Raw genomic sequence first — 19,207 nt, 5'->3', positions numbered from 1 at the left:
CGTAATTTCAGCCGTTACGGACGCCCTCGTGTGAACATACCCTTACTCTTTAGGAGTGAGCAGTGGAGTACAGGAACCGTCTGTCATTGCAATGCTGATATTTTCTATAGTGATGCTTCAGAGAAGCCAGGAGAGAGTCTGAACTGACTCTTACATTAACAACGCACATGTTCACTTGATGGTTCAGTTTATTGTATGCCTTTTAGTTGCCATTGCCTACAACACATGATTTTGTACTAATTCTTACATCAACTTTTTTTTTTTTTTTTTTAAATTATTCCCCCCCAGTCTTCATATGTGGCAGAACCCACTGCTTTTTAGAAAGTATCTGCAAATAAGTGTTAAACGGACAAATATGATAAAGTCTACAAAATTATGACCAAGCTTTGTTTTGACTCGCAGGTATGCCAAGGATGACATGAATATCCGAGATCAGCCTTTTGGTATCCAGGTACTTTATTTATTTTATTTTTTATTCCTTCTTCCTTTTTTTTTTTTTTTTGGCTTTTAATTTCTTTTGTTGCTGATCAGTCTCCTTATCCCCTTAGCCCCCAGTTTGTGCAGATATACCAGGTCGATATAATAAATTCCCTATGCACCGCCCTGGATTTGGGAGATTATGTAATAATTTAATGCCCTGATTAGTTTCTGTATGTTTAAATTACTACATTGCAATATATTCTGCTTTTGTGTTTTGTTTTGGCTTTTTGTTTTGAATTGGCCAACTCAGACTTTTGTAGTTGTACATAATTCATTTTATAATTACTATGACTTAGTACCATTATAGTCATTGGGAGCGCTGTTAATAGAAGGGCTCACGCACACAACCGTGGTTTTGGCAAATCCGTGTGGGGGTCAGGGGACCGAGCAGCAGAACTCTGAGCAGGTCCTATTCCTGTCCGTGTTTGTGGCTCTGTCTCACCCAACTAAGTGTATCCACGGACAGCACCTGCATGTCATCCGTGTGCTGTCTGTGTTTTGCAGATCTCTTTACGGACTACAAAATACAAACATTCGTGTGAGATCTACTCGTAAGCGTGCACCATTACCTCTTCACTTTTGAGATTGGTGGGGCTCACCGATCCCACTGACTGATTAAAACTTGTGATCTGTCTCTTACTCGTGTATAGATCGAGACGGATAGATTGAGATATATATATATAATATCTCTCTCAATCTTTTTTTTTTTTTTTTTTTTTTTTCGGGTTTTCCCCATTGAAGTGTATGTATGTACATATATAGATCTACAGGGTGGGCCATTTATATGGATACACCTAAATAAAATGGGAATGGTTGGTGATTATTAACTTCCTGTTTGTGGCCCATTAGTATATGGGAGGGGGGCAACTTTTCAAGCTGGGTGTTGACCATGGTGGCCATTTTGAAGTCGGCCATTTTGTATCCAACTTTAGTTTTTTCAATGGGAAGAGGGCCATGTGACATCAAACTTATCGAGAATTTCACAAGAAAAACAATGGTGTGCTTGGTTTTAACGTTACTTTATTCTTTCATGAGTTATTTACAAGTTTCTGACCACTTATAAAATGTGTTCAAAGTGCTGCCCATTGTGTTGGATTGTCAATGCAACCCTCTTCTCCCACTCTTCACACACTGATAGCAACACCGCAGAAGAAGAAATGCCTCCCGATCTGACCCCCTTAGACTTTTATCTTTGGGGTCATCTGAAGGCAATTGTCTATGCTGTGAAGATACGAGATGTGCAGCAACTGAAACTATGGATACTGGAAGCCTGTGCTAGCATTTCTTCTGCGGTGTTGCTATCAGTGTGTGAAGAGTGGGAGAAGAGGGTTGCATTGACAATCCAACACAATGGGCAGCACTTTGAACACATTTTATAAGTGGTCAGAAACTTGTAAATAACTCATGAAAGAATAAAGTAACGTTAAAACCAAGAGCACCATTGTTTTTCTTGTGAAATTCTCGATAAGTTTGATGTGTCACATGACCCTCTTCCCATTGAAAAAACTAAAGTTGGATACAAAATGGCTGACTTCAAAATGGCCGCCATGGTCAACACCCAGCTTGAAAAGTTTCCCCCCTCCCATATACTAATGTGCCACAAACAGGAAGTTAATATCACCAACCATTCCCATTTTATTTAGGTGTATCCATATAAATGGCCCACCCTGTAGATATAGATTTATTTATCTTTTCTGACATTTTATTACATCTTTTACAGGTTCGCAATGTCAGGTGTATTAAATGTCATAAGTGGGGTCACGTGAACACTGACCGAGAATGTCCGTTATTTGGTCTCTCTGGGATCAACGCAAGCTCAGTTACTGCAGATGGAGCAGGTAAACCTAAAATATTGTGTCTGTGCATTTGAACACTTACACTTTTGCTTGCATTGTTGTTGGACATGTAGCTTGTTGAGCTATGACCTATCGAACGAGTGGTGGAATGAAACTTTTATTTTTGAATTAAGAACCATTTTGGTTTTAGTCTTTATAACTCATTCATAAGCCAGGGAAAACACGGGGAGTCCCAGTTTTAGCACGGCCCTAACGCAGTTTATTTGGTCATGTGAATAAGTCCTTAACCTAACACTTTAATGGAACTGATACATTTGCAGCTACTGTCCAGTTTCCTAATTGAAGAGTTGTTTTGGGCACCTTGCAGGTTTTTATTAAAACATGGTATGTATTTTAAAGAAGTGTGTGCGTGCGTGCTCGCTCCATCTAGCGTGTGTTCCACTGCAGCTCAGGGTCACCACATTACAAAAGGGTGGGCAGGTGCTGGTAATAATTTTTCAGTCCTGACATCTGATCCAAATGAACGGTCACACCAAACCTTTGCTTTAAAGGGGTTTTCCCAACTTAGACTTTTATGGCATATCCACAGGATATGGCATACATGTCTAATAGATGCACCTCTATCAAGAACGGGCATCACCCAACTCCTGTTTTGCTTTGTGCAGCGGCCGCAAACTGCTGATTCTAGACCGGACTAGTGGAGAGGGAGCCGTGTATGTGTGCAGCTCTCTGTATCTACTATTGCACAGAATGGAAACAGCCGAGCAAACACTGCGCGTCTATTTCCGTAACACATATTGAACAGAATGGAAAGAGCTGCATGCATGTGCGATTTTTTTTATTTTTTTTTCCCCCCCCCTCACCACCAGGCAAAACGAGGGTCTGGTGACTCCTGTTCTCGATTATAGTTGCGGGTCCCAGAGTTGGAACCTGAATCTCAGACATTTGTGGCATATCCTGTGGATATGTCATAAAAGTCTAAGTTGGGAATAATCCTTTAAGCAAAAGTATATCAATTATCGTTCTAAGAGATCAGCCACGTATGGGGGGGCAGTCTTGTACAATGTTTCATATTTATAGGTTAGAATTCTATTCGCTATGTCCAGCTCGCCCAAATGACAGATATACCAGTCCTTAGACAATCCGCATTAAGCGCTCCTCGTTTTAATGAATGAATCTACATATATTGCACTGACCACCTCCCAGGGGAGATTTACAACATTGTCACCTGTTATAAAGTTCACAGCTATGTAAATGATACTTCCAGAAGGTTTGCCATTTGGCCGCACTTTTAGTGCCAGTGACGCCGCAGAGTGAGGGTTGATGTCTCACCATCTCTATGATCATTATACATCTGGCCAAGTATGGGCAGCTTAATTTCAGGACTTTGGCCAGTAGAAATTTTATGTGCCACTATACTGTAAATGCAATTAATAGGGTATTCCCATCTTATCAAGTTATGGCACATCACTAGGACATGCCGTCAATTTATGATCGGTGAGATCTGAACTTTCAGGTTTTTTTTTTCCCCTGCACAGTGGCGCCCTATCAACCCCCATGTTCAGGCATCTACAGCAGAGCCCCATTCTAGTGAATGGGGCCAGCTTCAGTTCCCTGCACAGCCAGTGGGCTGGGAGCGCCGCTGTGCAGGAAAAACTTACAAGAGGACACGGTGCTAAATCGGCACTGCAGCCCCTTCTTTCTAAGGATCGGTGGAGAATCCCATGATCCTAAAGTGATGGCATATCCCACTTTATTAGGTGGAAATAACCCTCTAAATTGGTCTGTGCTTTTAAGTATACTTTGAAAACACTAAAGGTAATTCTGTATCTCAGGAGGAGAGGACACACATTTAGATGGTTGTCGTTTTTTTTTTTTTTTGTTTGCACCTTGTCTAGAATCTATCACTAGTATATCGACCAGTCTTTCGGTAACTGCTGTTATTTTGATAAGCATTCCCCTTACTATAATTGAGGGCCCCTCTACAGACCCATGGTCTCAACCAGTGACCACTACTCTTGTGCTTTTCTGTCCAGCAATTTTACCTTCAGCTGCTACCTAGGAGCTATCCGGGAGATACTAGAAGCATTTGCCGTTACCTTCACATGCAGCCAACATATCTTCAGGTGTTTACACAGTGAGCAGGAAAACCCTGAACTCTATTCCCTCCGAGTTTTTATTTCCCATATTAATACTCTCCTCTTCAAGATACAAAGAACCAGAATAGAGGTACTCCCCATCTACCTCGCAATTCAAGACTAGGGTTTACCCATGGCAGATAAACCTGGCACAGGGACAATAATGCCCTCTGGCAAGCTTGGTTCCCCCGCTTTATATCCCCGTGCTCCAGACTTTACACCTGAGTTCACAGCACTTAATCTCCCCATGCCCCTTCTTTGGACACTGGGCTAAACAGAAGTTTATTTGATGCTTAAAGGGAACCTGTCACATCAAGCATGCTGTACTGTCTGCAGGCATTATGCTACAGAGCAAGAGTAGCTGAGCCCATTGATATATAGGATTGTGGGAAAAGATTTAGGATAATCTATAATTTTATTCATTGAAATCCCTGCTCACTGGACAAAAGTCCAATGGGCTGTCTCAACCATTGATTGACTTCCTGCATTAGCGTGCATACAGAAATAGCTGCCAATCGCTGAGATGGACCGCCCACTGGACTCTTTAGCCCACAGTGATAAGGAATTTAAATCCATAAATTACAGGATATCCTGAATTTTTCCCCACAAATCTATATATCAATCTGCTCAGCTCCTCCAGCTTTATAACATACTGGACACAGATGAGACACCATGTTTGACGTGAGACATTCGTTTTTTTAAGTGCAGTGACCACCAGGTCTATTAGTTTGAAGAAAGACGAAAGACTTGTCCTCATATAAAATTAGCTCCGTTTTTTTGAGGCAATCACAAGTGGACACACAAGAGATGCCTCAGTCTTTTTCTTTATATCTTTTGTTCCTTTTTAGATCCACTTCTGTCTTTGGCTAGAAAAACTGAGCCAAAAACTGCAACAAAACTGTGTGTGTGTGTGATCCTGGGCTTACATAGAACTTTTCAGGACTGTTGGGAAAATTTCAAGTTTAAAGTGGGTGGTCCAGATGGAACAACACTAGGGCTACACGGCGACTTTGGCTGGGACACAGGTTGTGTAGCCAAAGATCGCTGTGTCACCCTGTCTTAATCTCCCGTAATTAAAGCCGATGTGGCAAGGTGCCGCGAAACGGCAGTCGCAAGAAATCCGAAACTGCTGAATTTTTGTCTGACTGTCATGTTGCAGTTGCGGCAATGTACGGAATGCATTGATTTTCATCACGTGCGATGCAGGCAGGGTGACCTGTGTGGCGGCCAAAGTCGCCATGTAGCCCTAGCTGGGGGCTGTTTTTTCTTGTCCAGTTGCTTTTGTTTTTGAAAGATCATTTTTCTTTACAGCATAACAGAACTTATTTGCCAAACATTTATTTGCTTGTTGTGCTTTAGCAATATATTTGAGTATTCTTTCACAGGAGTTCATTATGTTGCTAGGTAAAAACGTATGATATTCGAATGGGATTTATTTTTTTTTAATCCTGACCATCTCAAGCCTCCTTAATGGTACTTTTTGATCACACGCAGCCACATAGCAAACAAAGTGAAGAAAGAACTAGGGTAGGTCTAAAAATACACATGGTTATGGTGGAGGTCACAACCCAACAGCATGAGAAGCCCGAGCAGAGCCCCTCTTGATGAAACCCAACGTGATGTCTACAAGACTCAGAAATCAGAGGTTTGGAATGATGAAAAAGATGTGTGAGGTATCGCTACATGGTGGCTTGGTCTTAGAAAAGTTCAGAAACATCAGAAAGGGCTGACTTGCAATCTTCTTAAAGGGCAGGATCATTTATTGGTCTTCTGTTCTCCCTCATGCGTTATAGATGTCTGGTGATCCTATTGAGAAAGACACAACATGGATATAAAGAGAGGGTGACAGCTGGCAGCAATCTCCAAGCAACCGTTTTAAGATAAATTCAAGGCATTTCAAACAAGCGTTGGCCCTTCACCTGACTGGCGCGCTCTGCTCATCACGGATTGTTTTAATTGGCAAAGTTGTCTTGTTGCTATGGAAAAACGATAGCATTTGTCAGTACCTTTTTTGTTTGACCTTGCTTGAGAGTTATACCAAAATCATGTTATTTATTTAATTAGTATGACTGCCAAAAACTTCTATCTAACATGGAAGCCATTTTATTGTGGTTTTATAGGCATATATTTTATGTATGTAAAATCATTTTGAAAGTGGCCTTTAAAGGGGTTCTCTCATGAAGGCAACACCCTTTTAGATTAAAGTGGACTTGGCAATCAGCTGAGCATTGGGGGTCAAAGTTCAGAAATCCTCAGCGATCAGATGTTCTAGCTGAGGGAACCTGCAACGTGAATGGCTTGGTCCACCACAGTCAGCCAATTTTTGCAAGGGGCTCCCTACTCTGGAGTTTGGTTTAGTGGGGGGGGGGGCATATGGAATGGGTTAACTTGATGAGGAGACCACTTTTTAATGTAATTTTGTAGATCTTAAACATAGGGATCCAGATCCAGTTAAATGCGATCTTAAGACCCATGTGGCTGTTTTTTTCTTGAGCTGGCAGAATATATTTACTGTCTAAACCACCTTCTTGGCTTCCCGGGGACTACTTATAATCCAGTCTAAATACATAAAACCTTTGAAACGTACTGCATGGCAGTGTTCAGCATTGACGTTTTGTGGAAAGACCTATAATGCCTGAAAATCAACTCCGAAGCAGAGCTGTTTAGCAGCTATAATATCTCTCCTGGCCTATGTTCGCTGACACGGTAGTAGCTCAGAAAGTGGTACAGTATTCACGTACGTCATAGATCAAAATGTTGACTTTCACAAAATATTTTATTTTTATGTATAGATGTAAAAACATCAAATTGGCTTCTGCAGCGGTCTGACTGGTTCCCAAAATCTACATTGCTTTCCCTATCCCTGCTACATCTACATATACAGCTCCTTGTCAATGAATTAGAATATCATCAAAAAGTTCATTTATTTCAGTAATTCCATTCAAAAAGTGGAACTCCTATATTATATAGATTTATTACACACAGAGTGATCTATTTCCAGCATTTTTTTCTTTTAATGTTGATGATTATGGGTAACCGGTAATGAAAACCCAAAATTTAGTTTCTCAGAAAATTTGAATATTCTAGAAGCCCAATTTCTAAAATGATTTTTAATACTGAAACGTTGGCCTACTGAAAAGTATGTACACAGTATATGCCCTCAATACTTGGTTGGGACTCCTGTTGCATGAATTACTGCATCAATGCGGCGTGTCATGGAGGTGATCAGCCTGTGGCACTGCTGAGGTGTTATGTAAGCCCAGGTTGCTTTGATAGCGGCCTTCAGCTCGTCTGCATTGTTGGGTCTGGTGTCTCATCTTCCTCTTGACAATACCCTATAGATTCTCTATGGGGTTTAGGTCAGGAGAGTTTGCTGGCCAATCGAGCACAGTGATAGTGAGGTTCTTAAACCAGGTATTGGTACTTTTGGCAGTGTGGGTGCCAAGTCCTGCTGGAAAATGAAATCAGCATCTCCATAAAGCATGTCAGCAGAGGGAAGCATGAAGTGCTCCAATTTCCTGGTAGACGGCTTTTTGATCTTGTAATTCATTGGAGGACTAGGAAAATAGGTTTGCGATATAGCGATCACTTCTATATAATTAAAATACCCGGCCTAATCTGGTGTGTAAACTAAGGGTTGACTGATTTTAGAGACAATTTATTTCCTTTCCCAAATGTTTCATCATTGTGAATATCAAGCACAGATTTATATTAAGAAATCACACTCTTATTATAAGCGTATGTGCTAAGAAGGACTAAACCGAGAGTGACTCATGTCTGTTATGCTGATTGTTGTCCCTTGATTTAGCCCCGCAGCCCAAAAAATATCCAATTTTTAAAAATAAAATAAATTCCGTAGAATTCAAATTCTTTTGGATTTCTGTGTTTTTTAAGGAGCAGGTAACTCAAAATTGACCATCTGGTCTAACCCAAACTCTGTTCAGACAATGTAGATTTGTCATCTGGAATACTTGCAATGTCATCCTGCAATGCGGTGAACATCTTGTGATCTGTTGGTTGGACATGTAACAACGTCTTTTGAACCATTATTTTAGTAATCTTTATTTTAAAAAAGGCCAGAATGCCGTTTTCCTAGGAACGGTTGCATGTTATCAAGTCCACCCTCCTTTCTTTTTTTTTTTCCTATGTATAGAAGCCAGAGCTATGATCACTTGTTATCACCTTGGGAGGCCGCGTCTTGCCAATGCAGTGCTTGCAGGGATGATGTAGCGCGACACACCGGCTATGCAAATAATTCACCAACTATGTAATGCATGGACAGCCCGGGCTGCCAGAGCCGCGGCAGATTTTACGGAGCGGCTCTCCATTTTTGCTCATAGAGGAGGTTTCGAGCTGAGGACCTCCCTCTGACATTCGTAACCCCTAATAGAGGCTCTGTTTATTATATTAGAAATGTTCTTTGATGGATTTGCACATGAGTATTTTTAAGGGGAAAAATCCTTATCTATCAAACCTGTCTTAACAGGAAAACTGGCCTTGTTCTCCATAGCAATAAATTAGAGCTTGGCCTTCATGATGTGAGTCGTTGCTATGGACTACAAGATCGTTGTGTACATTAAACTCGCTTATATGTCCCCCATTCACCTAATATATACACCAGCTCGTCAGAGGCCAAAATGATACTCTTGACCACCCATGAGCTGGTATATATTGGTAAACTTATACTGTTTTGTGTTTAACATAATAGCAATGGCATCCCTACCCCATAGCCTACAATGGTATCTATTTAACATCTACATCATGAAAAGCTTTCATTGCATATACGTTAAGTGACTGCTATATTCACCCATGGGTGATCGATGCCAGTGTTTGGCATCCGTCAGAGCCTCCGTTTAACATATAAGACAGGAGCTTTCCCAGGCAGCGTGAACATAGGTTTCATATTGACAATGGGCCTAAGGCTGTTAATACACATTGATGGATTCAACTGTTATTACTTCTGTCAAGATAACCTATAAAATACAGGCGTACTGGTAACAATGTTACTGGTGTCCAGTGTGAGACCATCAATATAACTGATAAAGGCACAGAACAATATGGTGTATGTGAGAAGTACAAAACTTACTTTATTGTAAACATACATCAATAAAAAGGAGAGTGGAATAAACCCTAATGGAGGGTGGTAGGACTGGGATGATATACAGAATAATTCTATATGACAGATAACTTTTTCCCAGATATATGTGTGCTCACGACCCCTGCTGATACTGCCTAAACCGCTACATAATACATGCATAGCTTCCTACAAATTACTATCAGAATAGGGATAGTGTAACAACCTGAGGAAACAAATGTATAACGTACACGGCCTACCACTTGTCCCCAACGTACGTTCGTCCTGGAGATGTCAAGATGGAGGATCATTAGATAGATATATATATCTATCTCAACCAGTCAAGGTCAGTGGGGGACCATTACACCCGAATTTAATTTAGTTTAAATATCTGGTAATACAGTGTATGCCCGTCTAATAGGAAATATAGCCGCCATAGCATTAGATAATGGTGCTGCACATGAATGTCTGTGCGGACGTCATGATGGAACGTCTACATGCCAGGACGACGAACGTCATGACATAGGAAATGTGTCACAAAGAAGGCGCCAAGATGTGGACACAGCGCATAGATAAGCGCATGAGCACAACTGCGCATGCGTCGTGATGTCAGGACGCAGGGAGTGTGCGTCACACAATGGGAGGTGACGTGTGAGCGTCATGCCATCACAACGCAAGCGTCCGGATCACACGTCGTCATGGGAGGGGTGTGTAGCACTTGGGCTTTGTTACACAATTTAAATACGAGCAGAGACCTAGCAGGCACAGATGGTGGAAGACCTATACCGTATTTTTTATATAGCATTGGGATCGGTTTTCAATATATTCCTGAGTCATACTAGCACAACATATATATGAAAAATCAAATAATATAAGATATATAAAGGTGATGGTGCTGAAAATACACAAAATCATAAGTGAAAGTGACAAGCAAACTTTTCACTGTTCCCGATGTTATTTGTTCCCTATACATATATATGTTGTTGTTCTATATATCATCCCAGTCCTACCACCATCCATTAGGGTTTATTCCTTTCTCCTTTTTAGTGTATGTTCACACGGCCTATCTTTAGCAGTTTTTCGGGCTGTAAACGCCCCCCGAAAAGCGGCTGCAAATACGGGGACTGAAAGCCTCAACAGCTCAGCATTGATTTCAATGGGAAAAACTGCGTTCTGTTCCCACGGGGCGTTTTTGTATGTGGCCGTTTTTTAAAAACGGCGTGTAAAAAAAACCCACGTTTTTCATTGGGTCAATAGAAAAACGGCTCCAAAAACGGTCAAAAAAAAGCTCTTGATGCTGAAAATCAGAGGCTGTTTTCCCTTGAAAACCGCTCCGTATTTTACAGCCGTTTTTTAAGCGTGTGAACAAAGCCTGGTTCTCCACTATGTTTTTATTGATGTAGGTTTACAATGAAGTAAGTTTTTGTACTTCTCATATACACCGTATTGCCCTGTGTCTTTATTGGTTATATTATTGCTTCCGTCAAGGTCAGATCTGCAGAGATGTGGAGGTTTCATAAGGAAATTCCTCCCAATAGAATGAGGGGAACCTTCATAGAAGGGGATTTTTCCAATTGTAACTTCTAAGAAGCATCCAGGCAGGTATCTCTGTTTTTGACATTTGCTAGGCTACATTCTCTAGATATCTACGTGATAAAATAAATCCGCTAAGTGGGTAGTATTTTTTTTTTATTTTTTTCAGCTTTATCTTGAAATACTGGCACATTAATGACCGAATGTCAAAAACCCTGAACGATCCGTTCAAGAAGTTGACTCTCTATTAATGTATCAATCACAGGTCTATTTGTGCCTCCGTGTTTCACTATTTTTATTTTGTATGTTCTTTTACAACTCCTCCAGTCTGATACGGAAGCCAAACTGCCCGGGTCTGTGCCTTTTTAAACCTATTGTAATTATTTCAATAAGCAAAAAATGTTTCCCGTACGCTCATAATGGCTGTCTCTGCAGGAATAACAAGTATGAAATGAGCGTTTTAAAGTCCATTTTCATGTGGCACAAATCTACATCACGGCAAGCTGTAGGTGCCAGCCTTCAAATGGAATAATGATCTTTCGAAATAAGCTCTGTTTTTAAGTACAAGCAAAGCTTCACCACTCTGCTACGCTGTGAACATGAAAGTTTTATTTGTAGCGTGCAGACAGTTTCCCAATTTTCTTGTACGGTTGCTCTGTACGGGGTGGCAGGCGGCGAGAGGTCCTTTGCTTAATCTAAGTAACACCGGGATACCGTCCACTGTAATGAGAAACACCCTAACTAACGCCACACTCCGCATGTTGTTTTGAGTATTCGCACCTTTACATAAGAGGAGAATCCAGTTCTTCGCTTAAACACAAATGCAATTATTTTGTATTCTGAATCCCCCGGTCGCTGTTGTAGAAAATCATATCCGATGCTTTTCCCAGCAGAAGATTATTGAGTTGATTTAGCACCGATTTTACTTAACAAAGCTTCAAACGCATTCCTACAGCGGAGTCAGAAAAAAGGTAGGGAGATATCAATGATGCATTCAAACCAAAATTCCTCTTTTCAGGGCCATCAATGCACCCCTCAGAGTTAATGGCGGAGATGAGAAACAGTGGGTTTGCACTGAAACAAAATGTACTGGGAAGAAACCTGACTGTAAATGATCCATCACAGGTAATGCTTTATGTCTAAGCTGAAAATATCTGTAAATTTTCATGTGATTGCCTGGAAATTATTACTTATCATTTGCCAATATGCATATCTATAGGGTAGAGCGAATGACAACACTAAAGTGGATCATGATGGCATCTAAATATCCTATTTATTTTCTGCCCTATTTATATTGCGAGACGACCAATTGTATTTATTTATTTTTTTTATGAATTGTTCCCTTTTTTTCTGGTTTTTATTTCATGTGGGTTTTTGCATACGTTGAACAGCAGCCCCCTCCCTCCTCCCGCAGGAGCCAGAGTGTGAACTTGAGTAATAACCATCATCTCCTACCACATTGTTTGTTCTGTGCTACCTGCTGGCTGATCCCGAAGAGCTTTGAAAACAAAGAATAGAAAGGAATTTATGTCTAGATGGACACGAGCGCGGATGGCAGCACTCCACATTGACTCGATAGTGCTGGGATAAAAACTGGGTGCATTAGATTGTATCATCCTGGCATGCAGAGACTGCTGTAATTGAATATTCATAATAAAAAGCCGACATCTCCACAGCAACAACACACCTAAGTGTAACGCCATCGCTGCCTGACGGCTATCCATAAAGCGGTTTCTCCCAGCAATCTGTTCAGGCACTTCTAGTGATGGAGTTGTCAAGAGCTTTTGATTCCAGACAAAGCCACGTATAGGAACAAACTGCACCACATTAGAACAGTTTGTAAAGGGCATGGATATGAAAGCTCGCACAGCGTATTACGTTCTCTTACAGTCATGGCTTGTGTCTTGCCCCTTTTTTTTATTGTATGGTCTCTCCCTGCACACTACATTGTCTGTGCGCTCTATACTACGGCTTTTATGGCCGTCACCAGAAATACAGTTTATACTCACAGATGAGATGTTAATAGCCAATAAACAAAGAGCAGCTTTTTGTGCTCAATGACTATTAATCTATTTAGGTTGACCGCTGCAGGTGTCTTTATAGTATAGTAGTGTGAAGATGTATATAAGTTTCACGGTAAACTGCATTATAAGCCTTCTTATGTGTCTGCTTTTTATTCCTATAAAGATATATTTCATATATATATATAGTTTTTTTTACCGTTGGCCAAATTAGCTAGGTTGGAATTTATTATTATTATTATTATTATTATTTATATTGTATAATTTGTATTCTCAAATGTGACAACCTCTAATATTTAGAAAGTGCCATTTTGAATGAGAGAGTAGTTTTATATGGGTTGTCATATGAATCCTTATATACCAATAGTCCGGAAATGCTGTTAAGAGCGGTTTGAAAGTGTTTCGCAGTGCTTCGGGCATATGCTTCCCTGGGTCTTCTTGGAAACCAATGAAAATATAATAAAATAAAACAGGTCTGAGTGGGTATGTGCAGGGTTGCAAACCGCTGTCGGGATCCAGGAGATTTACAATCCTAACAAGCTGAGAAGGGAAGTCTCTGCTTTATTGCCATGCGACTGCAGAGGTTTTGCTCCTTCCCTGACAAGCAGGGCAGAAAGCCAGTTCTACTGCAGTGAACAGAAGATCGCTATGCAGAGACCTGGCTGTGGGGAGAGTGACTGTGCATGTGTATCCACCAGCACTCCGCTCAGTAGGTGGACGTACATATTGCTATATACTTTGAACACTTGGTGGTGCCATACTATGTTCGTTAATGCCATAACTCATCACTGGATCGTATTTGCAAAACTAATCAAGTTTTGAACAAGAAAGAAAACAAAGAAAAACAGGAAACCAAGCCAGCATCATTGTAAATACAAATGTAGTAACTTAGAGTGGCAACGCCAGATTAGGCGATTGAACATTTGATTTATGTCTGTCCTCATGTCAAAAAGTCTCTATTGGGGGCCCTAAACCAAAACATGGGATGTACCATAAATTGTGGAGTGCAAATTTCTGATCACGACTAGGGCGATCAAAGGGGTCGGGAGTTGTGTTTTTTTTTTGGTTTTAAACCAAATGGCATATTTATAATGCTATACAATTAATATATTTGATGGTAGGACGACACTTAAACAATTAAATTCTTTCTGCATGTAACAGTCTCTGGGGAGTGCTTACTGAAGACAGATTTCTTTTTGAGTGTAACGGGAGTTGTACGAATCCGTTTTCAGTAAGCTTCCCTTAATGGCCCCTCTTGTTCATGAGTTGTCTGGTATTGCAGCTCCGCTACATTCAAGTGAATGTCCTACATTTACTTTAGCTCTAAGGGCTCTGTGATGGGGAAGTTTGATTTGGAGCTCTGACCCTTTATAAAGAGATACCTTTTATATAAATCGTCACCGAGTTTTTGGACCAATTTAGATAAAAATTAAAACTATAGTTGCACAATTATGATGCATTGATTTATGCATTTCATTCATGTTTCCAGTGCACATCATCTGATTTTTATTCATTCTTTTTTCCCCCAGGGATATGTTGTCAGTGAAGCTGAGGAAGATGATCCAGAAGTGGACTTTTTAAAATCCTTAACTACAAAACAAAAACAGAAGCTTTTGAGGTAATTCATAACTTTTTAAAAGGATATTACCAAAATCAAAACGATGCCCCATTGTCACCTATCCGTAAAATAAAAATTGCAAATACAACCAATTCGCCGAAACCAAAGGATTTTCTGCAAACACCACCCCCCCCCCCCCCCCCCCTTAAAAAAAGAAATAAAAAAAGTGTGGTTGTCTTTACCTCGTGAAGACGTCCTCTGGCCGTTCTAGTGTCTGCAGGACGAGCATGCGCAGTGCAATACCTTATCTTTCTATAGTGTATCGTTCTCTCCCAGTGCAGGGTGTCCGCACATGCACGGTGTCATCTGTCTCGCTGCACAGGGCGAGCATCTGTAGTGTGAACCACGCCCAGCGATTGTCCTATCTCTGTTAAAGGTGCCTCCGTATCAGAAGAGTTCTCTGTGCCTTCTGATCACCAGTCGGACTTGTAGCATGGGAATCCATCTCCTGTTGGGTAGTGTGCAGTCAACTGTAAAGTTATCTGCCCTTATTCACGATGTACATTGACGGACTAAAGGGATACCTTAGATTTAACTCTTTAAAGGTGCCTCAATAGCAGAGCAATCGGCCGTGACCACTGATCTCTGTTGTCACCTTATTTATTTATTTTTTTCACCATATAAAACCCCATGAATTAATTATTTTAGTTGTATAAAACTATATGTGCATCTTCTCAAACCTGACCTTGTTTTCATGGGTGTTATTAAGTAGTTTCATGTCCCTGTTCTTTATTGTGGTAGCCAAATACAAAGTCTGATTTAACAGCGTGATCCATGCGTTTGTAAAGTGGCAATGTATACTGTAATTGGTTCGTCCATTGAGAGAAAATATTCAACCGTGCATCGAGCAAGAAGAATTATAGGATTTAGAGCTGCAGTTGTTGAATAGTCTGTCTACTGGTTAACGTTGCTTTGACAGCAGGGATGCCTGGATTACACCAAACAATGGTGGGTGTTGTATAAATTACACATACGTACATTTTAATAGAATGTAAAGCTATTGCAAACCACACAACATTGTTTTTGACACATTTTTTAAATTTGTTCTCTTTGGATAAAAGCAAACCAATGCGCTTTGTCTTGCAATGTGCAACAGAACCGTTCTTGAAATGTATTAACATGGATAGCATTTCTACTGTAGATAACTTATTCCAGTTCTAGCAAAACGATGAATTCTGTATAGGCTTTTTTTTTGCCCTATTCGGACATATGGATGACCTAGAGGTGGTCCTCTGCCAGGGACCAATTATTGAACGAGCATGAAGAGTCGATGTGACGGACCTGTGCTTTTCCTCTGTAGCGGCTTTAGACGTCGCTTCCATGGGTAATTGTAAACCGAATCTGACTTGACGACCATCCGAAGGTGTTGGCGTCGTAAAATATGCACGTTATATTTGAATATCTCTTAAGATGGAAATCTCTGTTCTGTTGAGAAGGCATTTTTCTGGTTTTAAATGGGTCTATTAGAAAATAGTGATAAACAAACTAAAGATGGACAGATTACGAAAAAAATTGTTTCAAGTTGGCAGCTATCGCCGCCCCCCACCCCCACCCCGATTCACCTTTTAAAGGTAATCTGTCACCCACTGTAATGAAAGTCGGGGCTACAGGGCTATGTATTATGTAAGGCTCTGTATATGCAAGAGCAGGGGGTCGGCAACCTCCAGCACTTCAGCTGTTGTGAAACTACAATTCCCAGCATTCCCTAACAGCTGTAGGCTTTGTTATTCCAGCCAAAGGCTGTCTGGGCATGCTGGGAATTGTAGTTTCCACAACAGCAGGCGTGTCAAAGGGAAAACAGCCTCTGATTTCAGCAGTTTTTGAAGCTGAAAATGAAGCTTCTTTTGAAGCTTTTTATTATTATTTTTTTTCAAGAAGTGACATGCTACTACTTACGAGGCGTTTTTTTTTTAAAATTTAGCAGCGTAAAAATGAGCCTCGTGAACAGCAGTGTATTTCCCATTGATTTCAATAGGAAACGGTTTGCTGACTTATTTCAAGTGTATTTTGGAGCGTAAAACAAGGCTTTTCGTCTCCAAAATAAGCTGTGTGAACATACCCTTAGGGTACCTCCTAATGATATTGCGAACATAGTCTTCCACCGGAGGCTTAAAAGTGAGGACCGGAAAGCGGGCAGTCCGGTTGCCTTGGCATTCTGCAAATGATGTGGTCAGCAACATCCATCCAACTCGTATGGAGGAGGGCGAGTTGTTGCTAAGTACCCCTGATGCTTGCTGATAAGCCAAAGGGCTTCAATAAAAAGAGTGGACACCAGGGGATATTCGGCTGAAAACACTTCCCCCTTCCCATGAGCTTCTTACCACTACCCCCATCTCCTATTTTTGTTTCCCTCTTGCCCATGGATCATTCAGAACCAAACTAGATGCATTTACGATTTGTTATATGTGTTAGGTATTACATCTCTGTTGTACAGAGCTATAATACAAGTAAATAGGCGCTAACTGTACAGCCTTATGCAAAGCTTCGAGAGTAGAATAGCTTTGAACATGGTACCGAGCCTCTACAGACTCCATGCATGAGGTCTTAGTCTATGAACTAAATGTTGATTTATTTCTCGACCGCTTCTTTCAGTGAAAAACCTTTTATTATATATTTTGCCTTTTTAAATCCTTAATGTTAAAATTGATTTTAATTTGTGCACTACCCCTGCCTTATTTGCGGTTTCCTCTACTCCCTTCTGTAGCCATGTCTACGTCCCTTTTTTTTTTTTCCCTTTCATAAGTATTTCTATCACCTAGAAGATGTAGTATTAAATCCCTGTAGATGGATATTTGCAAACATGACTTCTGTCCTATTTTCCTTATTTTAGAAAGCTAGATCGACTTGAGAAAAAAACAAAGAAGAAAGAAAAGAAAAAAAAGTCACAGAAGAAAAAAAACAAAACAAATCACAAAAAACGAAAGCGCAGCAATTCCTCCAGTGACTCCTCTTCTAGTAGTGACAGTGAATCTACCAGTGAGGACGAGAAGAAGCATAGGAAGAAGTCCAAGAAAAGGAAGTCTGCCAAAGATTCTGAAGATAATAGCAGTGACAAAGACAAATATCGATCAAGGAAAAGAGAGAACTCCGATGAGCCTTCCACTAGTAGCAGAAAACGTGAGGGTGGGCCGGAAGATTATGGGAACATTAAAAATCTCCAGAGGTCCCATGATCAAAAAGAAAAGAGGGAACATAATCACAGAACACAGGTAGACAACAGAGGTGATCAAAGGGAGGATAGAATCGAGAAGAGTCATAGGCCTGAAAAATCTAGATCTCACAGAAGTCCAAGCAATGAACGATCTAGAAGCCACCGATATAGAAGCCGGAGTTCAAGCAGAAGTAACTACAAAGATAAAAAAGATTGCGAAAATGGAAAAGACAAGGGGAAGAGTCGAGATCAAAGAAGCCGAAGTAGAGACAGGGGGAGAAGTAGGAGCGCAGAGAGAGATCATAAAAGGAGATAGACTAGGTGAACGTCATTTCACTGCCAGCGTATTCACATGTGGTTGAAACATGTCTCGTGTTATATTAAATAGTTTTGTAGAATAGAATCAGTGTAAGCTGTATTTTTAGATGTCTCATTGCATGTCGTCTACTTATATTGTGCTGATTTGATATTTGTTTAAACTTTTAAGCATTTCTTGTTCAACATCTTTGTGGAACGTCCCCGTTTATTAGAAAGAATGTTATTCTGCCTCAAACATAAAGGAGCAATAAAAATTAAACCTGACTCCATCCATCACATGCCTTCATCCTCTAATTCATTTATTTATTACCCATTGTCATGCAGCCATATGACAGATTAAAGTTTTTAAGGGGAATGTTCCATGTATTTGATTTGTTTCATTAATTAGATGCAAGTCTGTAGAAGCAAAATATTGTGTTTTTTATTATTTTAGTTTTTTTTTTATATAAAAATTGCTGGGGCAGCCATATTGGAGACACACACTTTCTGTATAGACAGTATAGCAGGGTGTGTGCTCTTTATGCCCATGATGATTGCATAGGAGGTAATTAACAAAAATGTTAGACTATTAGTCTCCATAAAGTGATGGAGTACAGCGCCCTCCCCCAGAAACCATTGAGTGACAGGAGATGCATACAGATCCCGATCTATAACAACGTACGTTATTTGCAATCTCACATATGTGGTCTATATGATCAATTGCAGGAAATGCCAATTACAATATATAGGCTGTACCACCTGCAAACTTGGCTAGAATTGAAGCACATTTCATGAGCAGGCCCTATGGAAAACCTCAGGACCCGCACTCTTTCTGGAGCATCTGGGCAGTTCCTAGATCTACATAATGGTAATACTGACAGCCATTGAAAGGGTTAATAGACACGGGTAAGGAGAGGGGATTGAAGGATGACTCTACTCACTAGGGAAGCTTTCTGGATACTGATGATCGATACAAGAACTTCTCATGGTCTAAATCACAAGACCGGGCACATGTATTTTTAATGAAATGGTGGAGAATTATTAGTCTGATATTGTAACTGAGCCCCTTTCTCAAATATAACATTTTTCTACCATTATA

The 19,207-nt window shown here is 40.5% G+C and overlaps 1 protein-coding gene across 1 annotated transcript in view; it reads left to right on the top strand.

Moving 5' to 3' along the window:
• Window positions 1–18,402, top strand: part of CIRSR (corepressor of RBPJ and splicing regulator) — a 28,043-nt gene extending 9,641 nt beyond the window's left edge. The window contains exons 6-10 of the mRNA XM_075829492.1: window positions 403–451; window positions 2,201–2,318; window positions 12,040–12,146; window positions 14,572–14,660; window positions 17,491–18,402. Of these exons, the coding sequence (XP_075685607.1) occupies window positions 403–451; window positions 2,201–2,318; window positions 12,040–12,146; window positions 14,572–14,660; window positions 17,491–18,127 (1,000 nt within the window). The 3' untranslated portion in view covers window positions 18,128–18,402. The remainder of the gene's footprint in view (window positions 1–402; window positions 452–2,200; window positions 2,319–12,039; window positions 12,147–14,571; window positions 14,661–17,490) is intronic.
• The last annotated feature ends 805 nt before the right edge of the window (window positions 18,403–19,207 follow it).

Source organism: Rhinoderma darwinii, chromosome 6, assembly GCF_050947455.1.
Source record: "Rhinoderma darwinii isolate aRhiDar2 chromosome 6, aRhiDar2.hap1, whole genome shotgun sequence".
NCBI lineage: Eukaryota > Metazoa > Chordata > Amphibia > Anura > Rhinodermatidae > Rhinoderma > Rhinoderma darwinii.
This window is presented reverse-complemented; position numbering and strand designations above follow the sequence as displayed.